This window comes from Raphanus sativus, chromosome 3, assembly GCF_000801105.2.
Source record: "Raphanus sativus cultivar WK10039 chromosome 3, ASM80110v3, whole genome shotgun sequence".
Classification (NCBI taxonomy): domain Eukaryota; kingdom Viridiplantae; phylum Streptophyta; class Magnoliopsida; order Brassicales; family Brassicaceae; genus Raphanus; species Raphanus sativus.
In genome coordinates, this window is record NC_079513.1 from 24643831 (window position 1) to 24662587 (window position 18757).

The 18757-nt window shown below is 35.1% G+C and overlaps 7 protein-coding genes across 14 annotated transcripts; 6 read left to right on the plus strand and 1 right to left on the minus strand.

Moving 5' to 3' along the window:
- The first annotated feature begins 1411 nt into the window (after window positions 1–1411).
- Window positions 1412–7581, plus strand: LOC108839019 (F-box/FBD/LRR-repeat protein At5g18770). Of its 3 annotated transcripts, none has more exons than XM_057005279.1 (10): window positions 1412–1849; window positions 2024–2094; window positions 2190–2275; window positions 3263–3816; window positions 3991–4061; window positions 4157–4242; window positions 5387–5569; window positions 5694–6639; window positions 6733–6876; window positions 6975–7581. In XM_057005279.1, exons 7-10 carry the CDS (start codon window positions 5538–5540, stop codon window positions 7317–7319), a joined length of 1467 nt encoding a protein of 488 aa, XP_056861259.1. In that variant the 5' UTR covers window positions 1412–1849; window positions 2024–2094; window positions 2190–2275; window positions 3263–3816; window positions 3991–4061; window positions 4157–4242; window positions 5387–5537; the 3' UTR covers window positions 7320–7581. The 3 variants fall into 3 exon arrangements, with proteins under 3 accessions (XP_056861259.1, XP_056861261.1, XP_056861260.1); XM_057005281.1 differs by having other exon boundaries at window positions 5416–5569; XM_057005280.1 differs by lacking the exons at window positions 1412–1849; window positions 2024–2094; window positions 2190–2275 and having other exon boundaries at window positions 2983–3816.
- Window positions 7582–7676: 95 nt separating this feature from the next.
- LOC130509384 (FBD-associated F-box protein At5g18780-like) lies at window positions 7677–9559 on the plus strand. Its single transcript, XM_057005282.1, has 4 exons — window positions 7677–7814; window positions 7908–8815; window positions 8905–9048; window positions 9159–9559. The coding sequence occupies exons 1-4, from the start codon at window positions 7721–7723 to the stop codon at window positions 9441–9443; spliced, it is 1431 nt and encodes a 476-aa protein (XP_056861262.1). The 5' UTR covers window positions 7677–7720; the 3' UTR covers window positions 9444–9559.
- A 527-nt stretch (window positions 9560–10086) lies between these two features.
- On the plus strand, window positions 10087–12199 carry LOC130509385 (F-box/FBD/LRR-repeat protein At5g18770-like). Of its 4 annotated transcripts, none has more exons than XM_057005284.1 (5): window positions 10087–10288; window positions 10387–10563; window positions 10699–11323; window positions 11414–11557; window positions 11623–12103. In XM_057005284.1, the coding sequence occupies exons 1-5, from the start codon at window positions 10251–10253 to the stop codon at window positions 11935–11937; spliced, it is 1299 nt and encodes a 432-aa protein (XP_056861264.1). In that variant the 5' UTR covers window positions 10087–10250; the 3' UTR covers window positions 11938–12103. The 4 variants fall into 4 exon arrangements, 2 of the variants coding, with proteins under 2 accessions (XP_056861264.1, XP_056861263.1); XR_008943432.1 differs by adding an exon at window positions 12129–12199 and having other exon boundaries at window positions 10088–10288; window positions 10387–11323; window positions 11623–12051; XR_008943431.1 differs by adding an exon at window positions 12129–12199 and having other exon boundaries at window positions 10088–10288; window positions 10387–11323; window positions 11623–12042.
- A 155-nt stretch (window positions 12200–12354) lies between these two features.
- On the plus strand, window positions 12355–14145 carry LOC108847499 (FBD-associated F-box protein At5g18780). 2 transcript variants are annotated; one of them, XM_018620747.2, is made up of 4 exons: window positions 12355–12494; window positions 12611–13496; window positions 13568–13711; window positions 13811–14145. In XM_018620747.2, exons 2-4 carry the CDS (start codon window positions 12624–12626, stop codon window positions 14093–14095), a joined length of 1302 nt encoding a protein of 433 aa, XP_018476249.1. In that variant the 5' UTR covers window positions 12355–12494; window positions 12611–12623; the 3' UTR covers window positions 14096–14145. The 2 variants fall into 2 exon arrangements, with proteins under 2 accessions (XP_018476249.1, XP_018476250.1); XM_018620748.2 differs by having other exon boundaries at window positions 12356–12494; window positions 12591–13496.
- A 94-nt stretch (window positions 14146–14239) lies between these two features.
- Window positions 14240–14999, minus strand: LOC130509387 (uncharacterized). Its single transcript, XM_057005286.1, has 2 exons — window positions 14866–14999; window positions 14240–14604 (listed from the first exon to the last, which is right to left on the minus strand). Exon 2 carries the CDS (start codon window positions 14581–14583, stop codon window positions 14407–14409), a length of 177 nt encoding a protein of 58 aa, XP_056861266.1. The 5' UTR covers window positions 14584–14604; window positions 14866–14999; the 3' UTR covers window positions 14240–14406.
- A 27-nt stretch (window positions 15000–15026) lies between these two features.
- Window positions 15027–16252, plus strand: LOC130509386 (NADH dehydrogenase [ubiquinone] 1 alpha subcomplex subunit 8-B-like). The gene is made up of 3 exons (XM_057005285.1): window positions 15027–15131; window positions 15259–15473; window positions 15885–16252. Exons 2-3 carry the CDS (start codon window positions 15283–15285, stop codon window positions 16015–16017), a joined length of 324 nt encoding a protein of 107 aa, XP_056861265.1. The 5' UTR covers window positions 15027–15131; window positions 15259–15282; the 3' UTR covers window positions 16018–16252.
- A 1396-nt stretch (window positions 16253–17648) lies between these two features.
- LOC108847501 (uncharacterized) lies at window positions 17649–18550 on the plus strand. Of its 2 annotated transcripts, XM_057006117.1 has the most exons (3): window positions 17649–17793; window positions 17883–18079; window positions 18169–18550. In XM_057006117.1, exons 2-3 carry the CDS (start codon window positions 17929–17931, stop codon window positions 18306–18308), a joined length of 291 nt encoding a protein of 96 aa, XP_056862097.1. In that variant the 5' UTR covers window positions 17649–17793; window positions 17883–17928; the 3' UTR covers window positions 18309–18550. The 2 variants fall into 2 exon arrangements, with proteins under 2 accessions (XP_056862097.1, XP_018476252.2); XM_018620750.2 differs by having other exon boundaries at window positions 17741–18079.
- The last annotated feature ends 207 nt before the right edge of the window (window positions 18551–18757 follow it).

The following is an 18757-nucleotide window of genomic DNA, read 5'->3' on the forward strand; positions in this document are numbered from 1 at the left end:
CAAGTTTGATGTCTACGTAGTGTTTGAAGTGATAGACTATTTAAGGGATCCATTTTACTCCAAGTGCCTTTTTTTTTCTTTTTTTTTTAAGAGTTAGCATTCTAAATTTGAGGGGCGAATATTACATTCTTCAAATTTGAAGAAGTAATATTTGAACCTTCGAAATACTGTTTATTTTTTTTATATTTTAGTCCGTATGTTTTACAGTTACATGAATATATATATATATATATATATAATTTAGCATTTATCGTTATACTTTTATAAAAATATTTTGATTTAATAATTTCTATAACATTAGAATATTTATTTGACTATTTATTATTATATTTTGTCATATTTTAAAAATCATGTGTCATATTTGTTTATGAAAGTTTATAAAGTTAATTATGAAAATATTGATGATTTTTGGCATAACAAAATTGATGATTATAATATAAATTATAAAGAAAGAAAAAATTGAGAGTGGCCGTTGAAATGACATAGTTCTATCTTATTAAAACAGAAACATTGTATTAAACATAATTTTTATTTTGTAAAATTTTAAATTAAATATATATTTTAGTTTATAGTTAAACATACATTAAATTACTTATATTTATTTTTATACTACTATTCATTTTTCCAAACAATATATTTATTTTTTATACTATTATTAATGTTTCCAAACAATAGTATGATTAATCTTGTGTCCAAATAATACAAAATATTAGATCTCATCTTTTTAATAATTGCTAACAATTTTCTTTCAAACCATATTCATAAATTAAATATTTCTAAAAAAATAAATAATCTATTAAACAACTAAAATAAATAGAACTTATTTTTACAGGTTTAAATACTACAAAAAATTCTAGTTTTTAATTATTTTATATCTATCATTTTTTCTATCAAAAATTTGTGCAAATGTCATAATCTCGTAAAATTGCAAAACAATAAACTTTAAAATTTAAATTAAAAGGTGAAAAATTATGAAACTATAATAATTTAAATCAAATTAAATTATATATCGGTCATCCATAGGTTCAGTGGTTAGTTTCGGAGTTTAGTGTTTTAAATATGAATATTTTTAAAACTTAAATCAAATTATCAGATTACTGAATTAACCGATTTAAATGCGGATTCTGATCAAATTTAAAAATAATGATTTAAAAGAAAAATAATTTAAATATAGAAATTCTTTTTAAATTAATAGAATACTTGTTAAATTATTAGTAAAAAAATTCATCATAAATTTTTCATGCTTGCAAAAGGAATCTAGTTTTATAAATTTCATACTTGATCATAAATCATAAATTTTTATAATATAAAAATTCATCATAAATTTTTCATACTTGATCAAATCTAGTTTTATCTCTTATTCTGAGAGCATTTTCCTTTCAAAATAAGATTTGATTTTTGGAAATACTCCTGAAAAAATTACTTTCTAGGACACATTTTGACTTTACAATATCACAATAAGACACATTCAACTTGCAACACACATTATGCTTGTATAATGTCCATGATACCCTTTTGACCAACACCTCACCCTCTTTACCTTTTTACTTTTTTTTGTGCTTTAGTTGTTTTTTTGTTTTAATTTGGTGATATAGAAAAAACAGAGAAAGTCACTTTCCCAAATACGTTCCCAATTCACAAACCTAATCTTAATTTTTAGATTTTCTATGGTTGCAAATTCTTTTATCATTTTCTCACCCTAATCAATTTTAGTCTCCCATCCATGAATCATAATCACTTTCATCTCCACACTAATCTGTTTCGTATGCGTCGTCTCTGAGCCATCGGCCCACCGTTGAACAAAGCTCCGCACACCTGCTCCCGTGAGCAACTGATTTCGACATGCAAGGTTAGTTTACTTTTTGGCTAATTTGGGAACTCTTTGTTAAAGCAATTTCAGTCAAGATTATTGGATATGAAAAAATCTTATATCGAGTGTTGTTCATAAACTAAATCTCATCTCTTATTTGATTGCAATTGGTTAAATCTGTAGTAACTACCCAAAAAATTGAAACTTTTTCAGATATTGTGGATGTGCTGGAGTTATCACATCACCAAGATGTTTCGTGAAACCACACAAAGAAGAAAGTTATGGTGAGTTGTGCTTTTTTCAATTCAACACCAATAGAATTTGATTCTAACAAAGCTTGTGAAATTCTTGTGTATATGTGTGTTTTGTCATGTGAAAGAATGGATGATTTTAATGGGAGCAAAAAAGAGTAAAGATAAGTCCATGAATCTACACGTATGGTTTCCAATAAGCTCAGAAAAAGAGGTATCTCTTACTTTTTCTCAGGTTTTGAGTTAGGCTTCTGTTAGCTTATGTAGTGTGTCAAAACAATTTTTTTTCAATTTACGTTTGAAAGCTTATGTTTTTTGGGGTTGTGCATGAAAGCTTATGTTTTTGTAATTGTTAGTCGAATGTGAACCTTGTTTTTTAGTCATCTATTATTCATGTCTTAGTGTCCATGTCCATAATTTATTTATAATTCTATTATCTACACTTAGATATCCATGTCCACATTTTTTCTGTATATATGTTAATAGATATATATGATAATGGATGTTAAAAGATAGAGAATTTAATATAGAATTTAATGTGACATTTTTTTTTGTTTATATATTTTAAAATTTGATTAAAAGTAATGAAAATATCAAGTGATAAAAATAACAATAATATAAATAACCAAAAACTAACTATTATAAAACTCCAAAACACATATCTAGTCTTCTCTCAGTAAGGATATTTTAAGATCCATTTTCGTCTATATATTTTATATATTTTAACAATCCTATAAAAATGTATATATATAAAATGTGGATGAATAAGAACAGGTAAAATTTTATGTATTTCAACATTTTTTACATGTTAAGATTTTATTCATTTTGATGCCCATAAAAATGTATATATATAAAATTGTGGACATTTATATATATATACATTTTTCATGTCCATGTCCACATTTTTTCACATTTTAGTGTTAATGTCCACAATTAATATATAACTTTATCATCCACATTTTGATGTCCACGTCCATATCTTTTTCTATATATATATATGTTAATATATATATATATATCAATATGGATATTAAAAGATAGATAATTTTATATATAATCCAATATGATAATTATTTTTATTTTATGTATTATAAAATTTGAGATAAAAGTTAATTAAAACTTGATATCAATGGATCAATTTGAAATAAAACTTGGTCTCTATTGTCTTTTACACACGACATTCATCCTCTCTCTCATCCAGGGACATAAATGTCACAAATAAATACAGCACATCAAATATGTGTCTGACCAGCAACAAATGTCTTATTGTGTTAAAAAAGAGAACAATGTGTCCTATAACGTAACTCACTCTACTCCTGAAAAAATTACTTTCTAGGACACATTTTGACTTTACAATATCACAATAAGACACATTCAACTTGCAACACACATTATGCTTGTATAATGTCCATGATACCCTTTTGACCAACACCTCACCCTCTTTACCTTTTTACTTTTTTTTGTGCTTTAGTTGTTTTTTTGTTTTAATTTGGTGATATAGAAAAAACAGAGAAAGTCACTTTCCCAAATACGTTCCCAATTCACAAACCTAATCTTAATTTTTAGATTTTCTATGGTTGCAAATTCTTTTATCATTTTCTCACCCTAATCAATTTTAGTCTCCCATCCATGAATCATAATCACTTTCATCTCCACACTAATCTGTTTCGTATGCGTCGTCTCTGAGCCACCGGCCCACCGTTGAACAAAGCTCCGCACACCTGCTCCCGTGAGCAACTGATTTCGACATGCAAGGTTAGTTTACTTTTTGGCTAATTTGGGAACTCTTTGTTAAAGCAATTTCAGTCAAGATTATTGGATATGAAAAAATCTTATATCGAGTGTTGTTCATAAACTAAATCTCATCTCTTATTTGATTGCAATTGGTTAAATCTGTAGTAACTACCCAAAAAATTGAAACTTTTTCAGATATTGTGGATGTGCTGGAGTTATCACATCACCAAGATGTTTCGTGAAACCACACAAAGAAGAAAGTTATGGTGAGTTGTGCTTTTTTCAATTCAACACCAATAGAATTTGATTCTAACAAAGCTTGTGAAATTCTTGTGTATATGTGTGTTTTGTCATGTGAAAGAATGGATGATTTTAATGGGAGCAAAAAAGAGTAAAGATAAGTCCATGAATCTACACGTATGGTTTCCAATAAGCTCAGAAAAAGAGGTATCTCTTACTTTTTCTCAGGTTTTGAGTTAGGCTTCTGTTAGCTTATGTAGTGTGTCAAAACAATTTTTTTTCAATTTACGTTTGAAAGCTTATGTTTTTTGGGGTTGTGCATGAAAGCTTATGTTTTTGTAATTGTTAGTCGAATGTGAACCTTGTTTTTTAGTCATCTATTATTCATGTCTTAGTGTCCATGTCCATAATTTATTTATAATTCTATTATCTACACTTAGATATCCATGTCCACATTTTTTCTGTATATATGTTAATAGATATATATGATAATGGATGTTAAAAGATAGAGAATTTAATATAGAATTTAATGTGACATTTTTTTTTGTTTATATATTTTAAAATTTGATTAAAAGTAATGAAAATATCAAGTGATAAAAATAACAATAATATAAATAACCAAAAACTAACTATTATAAAACTCCAAAACACATATCTAGTCTTCTCTCAGTAAGGATATTTTAAGATCCATTTTCGTCTATATATTTTATATATTTTAACAATCCTATAAAAATGTATATATATAAAATGTGGATGAATAAGAACAGGTAAAATTTTATGTATTTCAACATTTTTTACATGTTAAGATTTTATTCATTTTGATGCCCATAAAAATGTATATATATAAAATTGTGGACATTTTATATATATATACATTTTTTCATGTCCATGTCCACATTTTTTCACATTTTAGTGTTAATGTCCACAATTAATATATAACTTTATCATCCACATTTTGATGTCCACGTCCATATCTTTTTCTATATATATATATGTTAATATAATATATATATCAATATGGATATTAAAAGATAGATAATTTTATATATAATCCAATATGATAATTATTTTTATTTTATGTATTATAAAATTTGAGATAAAAGTTAATTAAAACTTGATATCAATGGATCAATTTGAAATAAAACTTGGTCTCTATTGTCTTTTACACACGACATTCATCCTCTCTCTCATCCAGGGACATAAATGTCACAAATAAATACAGCACATCAAATATGTGTCTGACCAGCAACAAATGTCTTATTGTGTTAAAAAAGAGAACAATGTGTCCTATAACGTAACTCACTCTACAAGCTGCCTCGGTCTTGATCCTGATACCCGATTACTATTATAGATGATTTATTTATTTTCCCCGAGGCAAAGATAAACAGAAGAGTTCAAGGAGACCCCAAGAGCTTCTTTTAAGAGACAAACCCTAAAATTTGAGGGGAAGACGATTACTCCTCGGATCAAACCAAAGATAAAGAGGAGAGAAGTAGCTTCAAATGGAGAAGCTCTTTTACAAGTCCCAAAAGCGGTAAAGCTCCTCTCCTTCCTTGCTCGCTCAATTTTGTTGTTGCGCTCAGTTCTGTAGTCACTCAATCAACCCTGCATGCAAATGTTAAAAGTTTCGATTTTTTTTGTAATGATCTCATCCTCAGGTTGGGCGTCTCGTCTCCTTCAGTTCGAGAAGGAGAAGAAAGAGTTGTTACCAGAGGAGAAGACATGATAAGCTTATTACCTGAACCGTTGTTATGTCACATTCTCAGCTTTCTCACCACTGAACAAGCGGTTTGGACAAGTGTTCTGTCTTCTAGATGGAGACATCTCTGGAAATGGGTTCCTAGGTTAGAATTAGACAGCTTTGATTTCACTAATGACAAGGTCTGTGTTGATTTCATCCACAAGTTTCTGGCTTTCCAAGGCAAGCCCTACTTGCGTGAGTTCAAATTAACCATTGACCACGATGCCTTTGATCGTGATAGTGAGGTTTCTCTTTACGAGCCGTGTCTCGGTAGAGTGGATATGCGGAAGCTCGAACGTTTCCAAGTCGAGAATCGGTTTGGACGTGGTGCCTTTGATGACTTCCGGACACCCTTAACACTCTCCGTGTGTGACGCATTGGTCTGCTTAAAGCTCCATTTCGTTAGGCTGAATGATGACTTGGAGTCTCTTTCCTTGCCCTGTCTCAAGGTCATGTTCTTGGAAGACGTTGTTATGCCTAGCGACGCGGCTGCAGAGGCGCTCATCTCTTGCTCTCCGGTTCTAGAAGTCTTGAAAATATGCCTTAGTAGAGAAGATTTTGTGGTAGCTTTACGTGTCTGCTCGCTGTCGCTAAAGAGCTTCACTTTAAAACGAGTGGAACCTATTTATCCTCGTGGACATTCAGTTTTGATTGATGCACCGAAGCTTGAGTATCTGAGTCTCATGGATTTCTACCATTTCAGAAGCTTTGAGATAATCAGCAAGGCTGAGTCTTTCAAGGTTGATATCGATGTCGAGTTTGAGCCGATGACTGATTACTTGTCGGAACAGAAGATCATCGACAATCTTCTCAACAACTTTTCAGGTGTTAAAGATATGACCATGTCATGGAGAACTCTGAAGGTAATATAAATTCTATGACAAGCTCTAAACTTTCCCATTGTCATTGTTTTTTTTTTTATCTAACTTTGTTTGTGATCTTCTCTTTTGTTACAGTTTATTAATAGTTTCTATCAGACGAACCCACTCCCCAAATTTCATGGCTTGACTCGTTTGCGTGCCACTATGCGCTTAAACGCATCCCCTGAATTATTGCCAATCGTTCTCAAAAGCTGCCCCAATCTGAAACACTTGACATTGGTAACAATTTGGCTTAAACTTTTTCAAGTTCTGAGATCAGTAAGGTATATTTATCTGGTCAGTCCTTGATTTGAATTGTGTGCGGTTTGTGTTTGCAGGAATTGTTTGTTAATTATCCAATCAGATGGCGGTCTGAACTCTCCACTGTGCTGCCTCGTTGTTTGGTGTCGTCTCTTGAATCTGTTGAAATGGAAAGCCCGGTCACGGAGATAGCTACTGAACTGGATTTGGCTAGATACTTTATGAAGAACTCGACTACACTAAAGAAGCTCGTGCTACATTTGGATGAGTCTACTGGAGATCAACACAAGCCTGGTGTCTTGGAACAACTCGTAAAATTTTCGAAGCGCTATAGTTTGTGTCTATTCGAAGTTCTTCCAGTTGTTCCAGCTCCGAATCCATTGCCTCCGGGGTATGTTTATGTAAAATCCAATAGGTTCTAAAGCTAGAGTTGAAGATGGAACTAGTTGGCTAAGCCTTATGCTTGATTCCCATGGCTTCCCTTTTTCCCTTTTTTCTCCTTTCTGTGTGAGGTGGTACTACTGGTATGGCTTAAGACTCCATTTGGTTTGGTTGAATGATTTCGAGTCTCTTTATTAAACTGTCTCAAGATTATGTTCTTAGGATATGTTATTATTTCCAACGCAAATCTCATGCTGTGGTTTGATTATAAACCGTTTGATAATGACGTTTGTGCCTCTTCTACTTCACTGTAGCACTTGTTGAGTTTGTGATCAATACAAGTTCTTTGGTAATGGTTAATATTTAATGTGAACGTTGACTGGACCCGTACCTAATGGGTTATGACTAAGAAATTTAAATACCAATAAGTTAAAGCTGCAAGATGCATCCAACTTTGTTTATAAAAACAAGAAAGGTCAAAGATAACAAGGAGGGTTTCAGAAATATAGACGACGGGGTTTCATCTTCAACCTCCGGTGAGTTACTTTCTCCATGCTTCTACTTTACTCGGCAAAAGTTTTTATAGTTTAAACAATATGAGCATATGATCATTTGATTTTTTTTTACAGGTCGTTCTCTCTCTGAAAGTCAAAGAAAAGTTATGCAAGGAGGAAGAAGTGGAACAAGTGGTGAAGACAGGATAAGCATATTGCCTGAACCGTTGCTATGTCATATACTCAGCTTTCTTACTACCAAGGAATCTGTTAGGACAGGAGTTTTGTCATCTAGATGGAGAGATCTCTGGCTATGGGTTCCTAGATTAGATCTGGACAAATCTGACTTTTCAGAGGAGAACACCTGCGTGAGTTTTATCGATAAGTTTCTCAATTTCCGAGGAGAGTCCTACTTGCGTGGCTTCAAGCTAAACACTGACCACGATGATGAAGAGTCCAACTCTTCAGTGGACGCATGCCTGACCCGAGTGGTTAACAAGTGTAAGATTCAGCATTTCGAAATCAAGAACTACTTTGGGTTTTGCTACCTTGAGATGCCTCTAGTCTTTTCGATGTGCGACACATTGGTCAGCTTGAAACTCAGCTTCGTGATCATGAGTGATTACGACAACCAGTCTTGTTCTTTACCATGTCTCAAGGCTTTTCACTTGGAAAAAGTTGGATTCACCAGCGACGAGGCTGCAGAGGCACTAATCACTTGCTCTCCGGTTCTCAAGGATTTAAAAATGAGCCAGAGTAAGTATGACTATGTAGAAGTCTTACGCGTCCGCTCCAAGTCGCTAAAGAGCTTCACTCTCGAACGGGCGGATAATGATCGTGTTGAAAATAGTTTGGAGACAGTTGTGATGGATACTCCGAGTCTCGAGTATCTGAATCTCATTGATTACCAATACACATGCTTCGAGATAGTTAGTGTGAGTGAATCTGTCAAGTTTGATATCGACGTGGTATCCTATACTCTTAATTTTATAACCTTTGTTTCATATGCTAGAGATATGACCATCTCAAGGAGGACTATTGAGGTATATATATCTCTTAACTTTTCCATGCACACTGATTGATCTCTTTCACTTGAGAGTTTTATACTAAAATGGTATACACTATCTTGCAGTACATCTATCGTCACCTGGAAATAAACAGACGATCCAAATTTCATGGCTTGGCTCGTCTCCGTGCTACTATGTTCTTAAACACCTCTGCAGCGATGTTGCCAATTATTCTTGAGGCATGCCCGAATCTTAGACACCTCACCTTGGTGATGATTTTTTTTGCCTACTACTACTTTTGCAAGTTTGTACACATTGTTTCTTGACTTTTCACCCACTCAACTTTTGTTTCTATGTCCTTTGTTTTTGGCGTTTGCAGGAACTGGTTCATGATTTTCTGGTGACGGAGGGGACAAGTAGACTTCTGAATCTATTTCCTCCTTCTTTGGTATCGTCCCTTGAATCTGTTGATATCGAAAGCCCGATCACGTATAAAGCAACGGAACTGGAGCTGGTTAGATACTTTCTAGAGAACTCAACAAAACTCAAGAAGATTGTTGTGCGTTTGAACCAGTCTTGTCTGAGAAAACACAAACCGGGTCTGTTGAAACAACTCTTTGAATTTCCGAGATGCTCTGGTTTCTGTCAGTTCTTCATTCTTTGACATATGTTTGAACTTGGATTATTGTTATTGTGATATAGTCTTAAAACTTTTGTATACACCCTGAGTAATTAATGTCAATGATATGGTTTCAATAATGAAAAAGATGATCCCAGACCGTTGAAGAGATCCATTTTATATTTGCGTTTCCATTTCCAAATGGCTAAGCACTAATACAATTTGGGGTAAGTACAAACAACAACAAAACTCAAACATCACAAAAAATGTTTACATAAACACTACAATACAACAATTTTAAATTAAAAGTATGAAAATTTTCGATTATGCAAATCATATTTAGAAACTACTCATATATTCATACAAACATACAATTCAGAATACAACGTTCAAAATAATAATTATAATATTTAACATTTAAAAACCAAAATGATTAACCCCTAGTTTGAATAAAAAGTGCAGCTAAATACTCTTGAGTAGATTGTATACTTTGTAATAATCTAATTTTCTACAACTTTTGTTGAATAATTCTAACAAATTTTTAAATTCTAAATATAAATATATATTAAGTTGTTATATATATATAATTAATACTTTATATATTTTGGTATTCATTCGGTTCTTAGATCAATTCTAATTCAATATTTATTCAGTTTGGTTTCAGTTCGACTAAGCGGTTCTGGTTTTTTTTTGCCTAAGGCCTAAACATAGCCATACAGTTAGCTATTATTCACTCAATTTCTTTCCGAGAGGGAAAGAAAAACAAGGAGAGGCCATAGGAACATCGCAAACCCTAAAATTTGAGGGGAAGACGATTAACTCGGATCAAATCAAAGAAAGAAGTAGCTTCAAATGGAGAAGCTCTTTTATAAGTCCCAAAAGCGAAAGCGGTTAAAGCTCTTCTCCTCCTTCCTTCCTTCCTTACTCGCTCAATCTTGTTTCTGAAGTTTCGATTTTTTGTTTTTTGTTTTTGCAATAATCTTATCAGGTTACGTGTCTCGTCCACTTCGATTCGAGAGGGAGAAGAACGAGTAGGAAAAGATCTGATTAGCTTGTTACCTGAACCGTTGCTATGTCACATACTCAGCTTTCTCACCACTGAGCAAGCGGTTTGGACGAGTGTTTTGTCCTCTAGATGGAGACATCTCTGGAAATTTGTTCCTAGGTTAGAACTAGACAGCTTTGATTTCACTAATGACAAAGTCTGTGTTGATTTCATTCACAAGTATCTGGCTCTACAAGGCAAGCCCTACTACTTGCGTGAGTTCAAGTTGACCATTGACCACGATATCTTTGACAGTGAGGCTTCTCTTTACGGGCCGTGTCTCGGCGGAGTGGATATGCGGAGGCTTGAAACTTTCCAAATCAAGAATAAGTTAGGACGTGGTGGCTTTGATGACTTCCGGACACGTTTAACGCTTTCTGCGTGCGAGGCATTGGTCTGCTTAAAGCTCCATTTCGTCAGGCTGAATGATGATGACTTGGAGTCTCTCTCCTTACCCTGTCTCAAGATCATGTTCTTGGAAGACGTTGTTATGCCTAGCGACTCGGCTGCAGAGGCGTTGATCTCCTCCTCTCCGGTTCTTGAAGTCTTGAAAATAAGCCTCAGTAGAGATGATTTTGTGGTGGCTTTACGTGTCTGCTCACCGTCGCTTAATAGCTTCACTCTAAAACGAGTGAACCCTATTTATGCTCGTGGACATTCAGTTGTGATTGATGCCCCGAAACTCGAGTATCTGAGTCTCATGGATTACTACCATTTCAGAAGCTTTGAGATAATCAGTAAGGCTGAGTCTTTCAAGGTTGATATCGATGTCGAGTTTGAGCTGATGACTGATTACTTGTCGGAACAGAAGATCATCGACAATCTTCTCAACAGCTTTTCAGGTGTTAAAGTTATGACCATATCATGGAAAACTTTGCAGGTATATATAATTAAAACTGATGATAATAAGATTTTAAATTTTCTTTTTTTGCTTTCTCACTTTGTTTATGCTCTTTCTCTTTTCTTACAGTTTATACATAGTTCCCCTCAGACGAACTTTCTCCCCAAATTTCATGGCTTGACCCGTTTGCGTGTCAGTATGTGCTTAAACGCATCCCCTCAACTATTGCCAATCGTTCTTGAGAGCTGCCCCAATCTGAAACACTTGACATTGGTAACTATTTTGCTTTAAAACTTTGCAAGTTATGAGGTTTTTATTCTGTCGATTTGTGTTTGCAGGAGTTGTTAATTCATTACCCAGAAGTGATAGCTAGACTCTCCACTGTCCTGCCTCGTTGTTTGGTATCGTCTCTTGTATCTGTTGAAATGGATAGCCCGGTCACGGAGATAGCTACTGAACTGGATTTGTCTAGATACTTTATGAAGAACTCTACAACGCTCAAGAAGGTGGTTCTTCGTTTGAATCAGTCTTCTACTGGAGAGAAACACAAGCCTGGTGTCTTGGAACAACTCATTGAATCTCCAAGACGCTCTGCTTTGTGTCAGTTTGAAGTTATTCCAGTGGTTACAATCTCCGAATCATCCATAGCCTGATGGGGATGTCTAATGTAAAATCCAATAGGTTCTGAAGCTGGATCTGAATATAGAATAAGTGTGTAAAAGTGTGGCTTAAGACACAGCTTTAACCCTTTGTGTGAGGTACTACTGGTATGGCTTAAGACTCCTTCTGGTTTGGTTGAATGATTTTGAGTATCTCTTATATCATGCACTGTTTTTGATTGTAGGCTATTTGATATGTTATTTACTTCCAAGACTATGCACTTACATGATATTATTTCTAACGCTGCTAATATCATATGCTCTGGTTTGATTAATGATAAGGGCTTGACTACACACCACTTGTTGAGTTTGCCGTCAACAAGACGGTTGAAAAGTAGTTTGCGATCAATAAGAGTGCTTTGGCAAATGGTAATGGTTGATATTTTAATGTCGACGTTGACTGGACCCATTAACTTATTATGGGTATTGGGTAATGACTAAGAAATTTAAAAACTATACTTAGTCAAGAATAAGTTAAAGCTGCAATATGCATCCAACTTTGACTATAAAAACAAGAAAGGTCAAACATATCAAGAAGGGTTCAATCTCCGGTGAGTTGCTTTCTCCATACTTCTACTTTACTCGACTGATCTATGTTAACTGCAAAGTATTTATTGTTTAAACGATTGATCATTTGAATTTTTGAGGTCGTTTTCTCTGTTGAAAGTTAAAGAAAAGCTATGCAAGGAGGAAGAAGTGGAACAAGTGGTGAAGACAGGATCAGCATATTGCCTGAACCGTTGCTATGTCACATACTCACATTTCTTACTAGCAAGGAATCTGTTGGGACAAGTGTTTTGTCCTCTAGATGGAGAGATCTCTGGCTATGGGTGCCTAGACTAGATCTGGACAAATCTGACTTCTCAGAGGACAGCACCTGCTTGAGTTTCATCGATAAGTTTCTGAATTTCCGAGGTGAGTCCTACTTGCGTGGATTCAAGCTAAACACCGACAACGATGGTGATGAAGGTCCTTCAGTGGAGGCATGCCTGATGAGAGTGGTTAACAAGTGTAAGATTCAACAGTTCGAAATCGAGAATCACCTTGGATTTTGCTTCCTTGAGACGCCTTTGGTCTTTTCAATGTGTAATACATTGGTTAGCTTGAAACTCACCTTCGTGATCATGAGTGATTACGACCAGTCATGTTCTTTACCATGTCTGAAGACTCTGCACTTTGAAAAGGTCGTATTCCCCTGCGACGAGGTTGCAGAGGCACTTATCTCATCCTCTCCGGTTCTCAAGGATTTAAAAATGAGCCAGAGCAGATATGACTCTGTCCTAATCTTACGCGTCCGCTCCAAGTCACTAAAGAGCTTCACTCTGGAACGGACGGATACTGGTCGTGTTGAAAACAGTTTGGATACAGTTGTGATGGATACTCCGAGTCTCGAGCATCTGAATCTCGTAGATTACCAATACACGAGCTTCGAGATAGTTAGTATGAGTGAAACTGTCAAGTTTGATATCGACGTCGTGTTGTCCATCACTTGGGATTTTCTAACCTTTGTTTCACATGCTACAAACATGACCATCTCCAGGAGGACTCTTGAGGTATATATATCTCTTCACTTTTCCCTTGAGAGTTTCTACTAAATGCATGTTAACTTATGCTATTCTTGCAGTTCATCTATTATCACCTGGAAATAAACAGACGATCCAAGTTTCATGGCTTGGCTCGTCTTCGTGCTACTATCTTCTTAAACTCTTCTCCAGAGATGTTGCCCGTCATTCTTGAGGCATGCCCGAATCTCAAACACCTCACCTTGGTGATGATTCTTGCCTACTAACTACTTGTGCAAGTTTTGCAAACATAGATTCTTAACTTTCCACTCTCTCAACTTTGTTTTCAATGTGGTTGATTGCAGGAACTGGTTCATGATTTTCTGGTGACGGAAGGGACAAGTAGACTTTTGTCTCTACTGCCACCTTCTTTGGTATCCTCCCTTGAATATGTTGAGATCAAAAGCCCGATCACGGATAAAGCAACGGAACTGGAGCTGGTTAGATACTTTCTAGAGAACTCGACAAGACTAGAGAAGATTGTTCTGCGTTTGAACCAGTCTTGTCTGAGAAAACACAAACCGGGTCTGTTGAAACAACTCTTTGAATCTCCGAGATGCTCTGGTTTCTGTCAGTTTGTCATTATTTGACATCAAGATATTGGATTGATTTATACTTTATAAAGTCGCAAGCTTTTTTATACACCCCGAGTAGTAGTTATTTTGATGTATTACTTGACAATGATTGGTTTCAATAATGCAGAAAAAAAAAAACTATGATCTGAGATCGTTAAAGAGACCAACTTTCTTTATTTAGTTTTAAGAGTCAAAAGCAATACTCAAACTGAAACTTACAAAGTCTAAACCTCAATGTTGATTAAGAACTTGTTTGATTGAATAGTAACAATACTACTTGCAAAGAGATTGGAAAGCAATGAAACACACACAGCAGACAAAAAAGATCACTTCATCTTCTGCTCAGTGAAGAGGACATGGCGGTTGACACGAGGATCGTACTTGCGGAACTCAAGCTTCTCAAGAAGTCCCTTGCTACTCTTCCTCTTCACATAGAAGAATCCAGTTCCAGCAGCTGACACTAGACGGATGAACATGAACGTCTTCTTCCTCTTGTCCCCCATCTTCTCACTCTTCACAATACACTAAAAGATAACAAAACATCAACAAATCTCAATTTCGATATTTGCATCATCACGCCACCTAAAGATAACAGTGCAATCACAAACCTTTCCTAAACCCTAAACCCTAGATGATTCGATACATCGATGAAATGGACCAGGAATATAAAAAAAAAAAGCTTCCGCGAATCGCACAATGAAACATTGAAATTCACCAATTGAAAAATTTTAAAAAAACAATTACGGGAGATCAAACTCAGAGGTGGCGCAGCAGAAGCTTCTTACCTATGTTTGACGGACGGTGACGCGACGGCTGCGGTACAACGACGGGAGTGAGAAGAAGCAGTGATAATAATATAAGAAAAAAGCTTTATACATGCTTTTATTTTCTATTAAGGCCCATTAATGATAAATAGGCTGTCAATGTCTGATAGGCCCAATTTAGCCCATTGTTCTCTCACCTAAACTGGTTCTGTTTTCTCTCTCTCCACCATTTCGCGTTTGTAACTCAGTGGAGAAGGAAATATCCAAATCGATCCGTTTAAAAAAAGGTATGACGATGATCGTTATCTGCTCTTAGATTCTTCTACTCTGGATCGTTGAAATTTTGATTTTTCTTTTAATTAACCGGGAAGATTGCGATTTTGATTTTTTTTACCCTTTGGATTCGGGTTTTAGGGATTTCGAATTTTTTCCGGAGCTATGTCGAGTGCTGCTGTGGACGCGACGGGTAACCCGATCCCTACATCTGCAGTGTTGACTGCGTCGGCGAAGCATATAGGTTTAAGATGTATGCCTGAGAACGTTGCGTTCCTCAAATGCAAGAAGAATGATCCTAACCCCGAGAAGTGTCTCGACAAGGGTCGTGACGTCACTCGCTGCGTGCTTGGCTTGTAAGTATTATCTTCAAACCGTAGAGCTCATTGAGATAATTCTTTTTTTCCCTGTTATGATATTGTTGAATCTGGCATACACCAAGTAATAGAGTAACCAGCTGTCTCATTCAGACATAGTAGAAACAGATTCATACAATGCTTATGTTCACAACATCCTATTGTTTTTTTCTCTCCGTAAGTTAAAACTCGTAAAGAATTCAACTGCTTCCCTTGGAATGTTGGTTTAAGACTCCAGTTTTGTTGTTTAGAAGTTGTTTGCTCTTATAGCAATGAAGAAATTTTGAACATAATCAATCATAATCTGTTTCATTACATCAATTTGCATCGGTCAGACCGTAGATTAATGTTGTTGATTAAACATTGCGACATTATTTAGTTTTGTTGTTGACGGTTTGATGGATTCTGCAGGCTGAAGGATCTACACCAGAAGTGCCAGAAGGAGATGGATGACTATGTTGGGTGTATGTATTACTACACCAACGAGTTTGATCTGTGTAGGAAAGAGCAAGAAGCCTTCGAGAAAGTGTGTCCCCTGAAGTGAGAAGAATCACATGCTATTGTCATGTTTTTTTTTTTTAATTTGTAATCTCTTAATAAAGAAAAATGTTCATTTTTGAATGAGCTTTACTCTCTACTTCTTTTTGTTTTTGTCATCACCATTTTTTTTTTCCTCTTAAATGTTTTCAAAGACAAGGAAATGACTTTCACTGTTTGAAGGTTCTTTAAGCAGCACAGAATGAATTTCCGGATAAATAATCTTTTGTTTATGAGCTTTATCAGTTGTCGCTTCAAGTGTTTATCGCTTCAAGTGTTTATAAGATTCTTCATTCAGTTTCATCCAGACTTTTGTTGAATGATGGTAAGACAGAAACCTTGTGAATCTTCATCCCAGATGGTGCCTGAGATGAAAGGGAAGACAAGGCTTGAGCTTGTTCCAGTGGTGAGGCTTAGGGTTTTTGTTTGAGTGTTATGAGTTGGGAATAGGTTTATTCTTTTAGCTTGTCCATCATCATTGTTAAAATGTTTCACATTAGGCAATTAATGTGAAGTTGAGTAGTGTTTGATACGTTTATACTTTATAGTTTTGTCACAAGCCCCATATTTATTATTCTGGCCACCATGGTTAAATGGACTGACAAGAATAGTTCACCAGCCACCACCACCACTTAAAAAGTCATTTTCAGAATAGCATAGAGCTCTTCATAATGATGCCAGAGTGTCTTAAAAAGATCCATTTTTCCCCTTGATCACTTCAATCCCTGTTGTTAACTGGTGACCACAAAGAGAACAATAAGAACAAAGAGGAATAGAATGCAGATGAACAAAATAATAGGAATACTTATTCCTTCTGTTCCTTGCCAGATTTTATAAGGAATAGTTATACTCTATAATTCCTTAAATTAAAAGGAACGAAAAGAAACATTAGGAAAATAATATTCCACATAAATGGTGTAAAATTTGAGAAATGAAGAGGAATTACCCATTCCCACTCATTCCTTTGATCACCATTTAGAGCGTTTGTATGTAAACTAGTATTTAACGAATGAGATCCCTCTATCCCTATTGAGTCCAAATATTTTATAAAAAAATACAAAGGAGATACTTGAATACTCTCAGAGCTAGGGCTGGGCACAAATACTCGTTACTTGCCTTATACCCGTTACTCGACCCGTACTCGCCTCGTTTTTTCAAGTACTCGTCGTTGCCAAGTCAAGTATCAAGTCGTTGAATTTTGTAACTTGCAAGTACAAGGCAAGTAACAAGTATCACAAAAAAATTAACGACTCGCCTTGATATTACTCGTTACTTGTTTTACGACTGAAAAAATGATAACTAAACTATAAAAACCAAAGTCCTAAACTGATATTTCTATGTTGTAATAAGTAAACAGTATTTTTATATTGAAATATATGTATTATATTCTTTTTTTATTAAGTGCAAATATTTTATTTGAAATAACTCTCTGTGTTTTTACCAAGTCGAGTAAACAAAACAAAATTTTATAACTTTCTCTAACAGAATATTATCTATCAAATAATTCTTACAAACTAGAAAATATATATAAATGATTCATAAGTATTTGTAATTAGTAAGTAGTGGAACAAGGCAAGTCAAGTAACTTGCAAGTAACATATTTTTTTGACAAGTACTCGAAATAACAAGTACTCGTTTCCGACAAGGCAAGTACAAGTCCAAAAATCAATTACTCGTTCAAGGCAAGGCAAATATCAAGTATACATAAAAATGCAAGTAATCGCCTTGCGCCCACCCCTACTCAGAGCTGCAGTTCCTAACTGAACGTGGCGTAATTGATCTGGTTGGGCAAATGTGATTTTCTTTCTTTTTCTTCCATATTATTATTATTTTTTGCTTTATCGAGTTTCTCTATCATCTCTCTCTTTTTAGCTTTTGATCACTCCAAGAATAGTGACCGAGGATCAATCAATCATCAATGGCGTCTCCAACACCAACGAGAATCTGGTTCCGTGTATTGATCCTGATGGCTTTAACGGCCGTTCTGTTCTACGTCGGCCGACCTCTCTACTGGAAGATCTCCGCGACCATCCACGATATCCGCAACAACAAGCAATCCGTCAGAGAAGGTTCTTTCTCTTTCACACTCTCTCTCTCCGGTTGATTCTCTCATTTCTTTTTTCCCATTAATGCGGATCGGTGCTGTTTTGGATTACAGGTATATCGCAGATCGTACAGGAGGCGCAGAGATCGGTGGGATGGTATCACGACGAGTCAGATTCTGGGTTCTTAGAGGTTCATAACAAAAAATCGAGAGTCTCCGCCTCTCGGAGGCTACTTTTCTCCGGAGCTCAGTGAGAAAATTTCACCGTTGGCTTCTTCGAAATAATTTGTAGAATGTGTCGGTTGTTGTCTGTATGCATGTTTGTTCAGGTCGCCACTTTACAAGAACATCATTATCAAGTTCTGTACGTAGACGTTTCGTAATTAGTATTCCGACAAGTTAACATATCTACTACATGATGTTCTTAATAAGGTAGATATGAAACTATAAAAGAGTGCTTGTGAATTTCTGTTTATATAAGCTTTTGCTTGAAACTTGCCAAAACTTGTTTATAACAGAGTAAGTGCCTAAGGCTCGTGGATTCGAATCATTTGTCTCAGATTATCTAGCTGTCTGACTGCCACCGGTAGTTAGACCCCCAAAAATTAGTTGGTTGGATCACTGCCGACCAGAGGGTAACAAGAAAAAAACAGAGCATGTAAAAGATAAAAATGAAACAAATATAATTCATACATAAAAGAAT

Coding starts and splice junctions, on each gene's coding strand:
- LOC130509385 (XM_057005283.1), top strand. CDS start 10,251: ATGGAGAAGCTCTTTTATAAGTCCCAAAAGCGAAAGCG. Junction 10,289..10,386: donor AAGTCCCAAAAGCGAAAGCG/GTTAAAGCTCTT, acceptor TAATCTTATCAG/GTTACGTGTCTCGTCCACTT. Junction 11,324..11,413: donor TATCATGGAAAACTTTGCAG/GTATATATAATT, acceptor CTTTTCTTACAG/TTTATACATAGTTCCCCTCA.
- LOC130509387 (XM_057005286.1), bottom strand. CDS start 14,583: ATGGGGGACAAGAGGAAGAAGACGTTCATGTTCATCCGTCTAGTGTCA.
- LOC108847499 (XM_018620747.2), top strand. CDS start 12,624: ATGCAAGGAGGAAGAAGTGGAACAAGTGGTGAAGACAGGATCAGCATA. Junction 13,497..13,567: donor TCTCCAGGAGGACTCTTGAG/GTATATATATCT, acceptor CTATTCTTGCAG/TTCATCTATTATCACCTGGA. Junction 13,712..13,810: donor ATCTCAAACACCTCACCTTG/GTGATGATTCTT, acceptor GGTTGATTGCAG/GAACTGGTTCATGATTTTCT.
- LOC130509384 (XM_057005282.1), top strand. CDS start 7,721: ATGCATCCAACTTTGTTTATAAAAACAAGAAAGGTCAAAGATAACAAG. Junction 7,815..7,907: donor GGTTTCATCTTCAACCTCCG/GTGAGTTACTTT, acceptor TTTTTTTTACAG/GTCGTTCTCTCTCTGAAAGT. Junction 8,816..8,904: donor TCTCAAGGAGGACTATTGAG/GTATATATATCT, acceptor ACTATCTTGCAG/TACATCTATCGTCACCTGGA.
- LOC108847501 (XM_057006117.1), top strand. CDS start 17,929: ATGGCGTCTCCAACACCAACGAGAATCTGGTTCCGTGTATTGATCCTG. Junction 18,080..18,168: donor CAAGCAATCCGTCAGAGAAG/GTTCTTTCTCTT, acceptor TTTGGATTACAG/GTATATCGCAGATCGTACAG.
- LOC130509386 (XM_057005285.1), top strand. CDS start 15,283: ATGTCGAGTGCTGCTGTGGACGCGACGGGTAACCCGATCCCTACATCT. Junction 15,474..15,884: donor ACTCGCTGCGTGCTTGGCTT/GTAAGTATTATC, acceptor TGGATTCTGCAG/GCTGAAGGATCTACACCAGA.
- LOC108839019 (XM_057005279.1), top strand. CDS start 5,538: ATGGAGAAGCTCTTTTACAAGTCCCAAAAGCG. Junction 5,570..5,693: donor TTTTACAAGTCCCAAAAGCG/GTAAAGCTCCTC, acceptor TCTCATCCTCAG/GTTGGGCGTCTCGTCTCCTT. Junction 6,640..6,732: donor TGTCATGGAGAACTCTGAAG/GTAATATAAATT, acceptor CTTTTGTTACAG/TTTATTAATAGTTTCTATCA.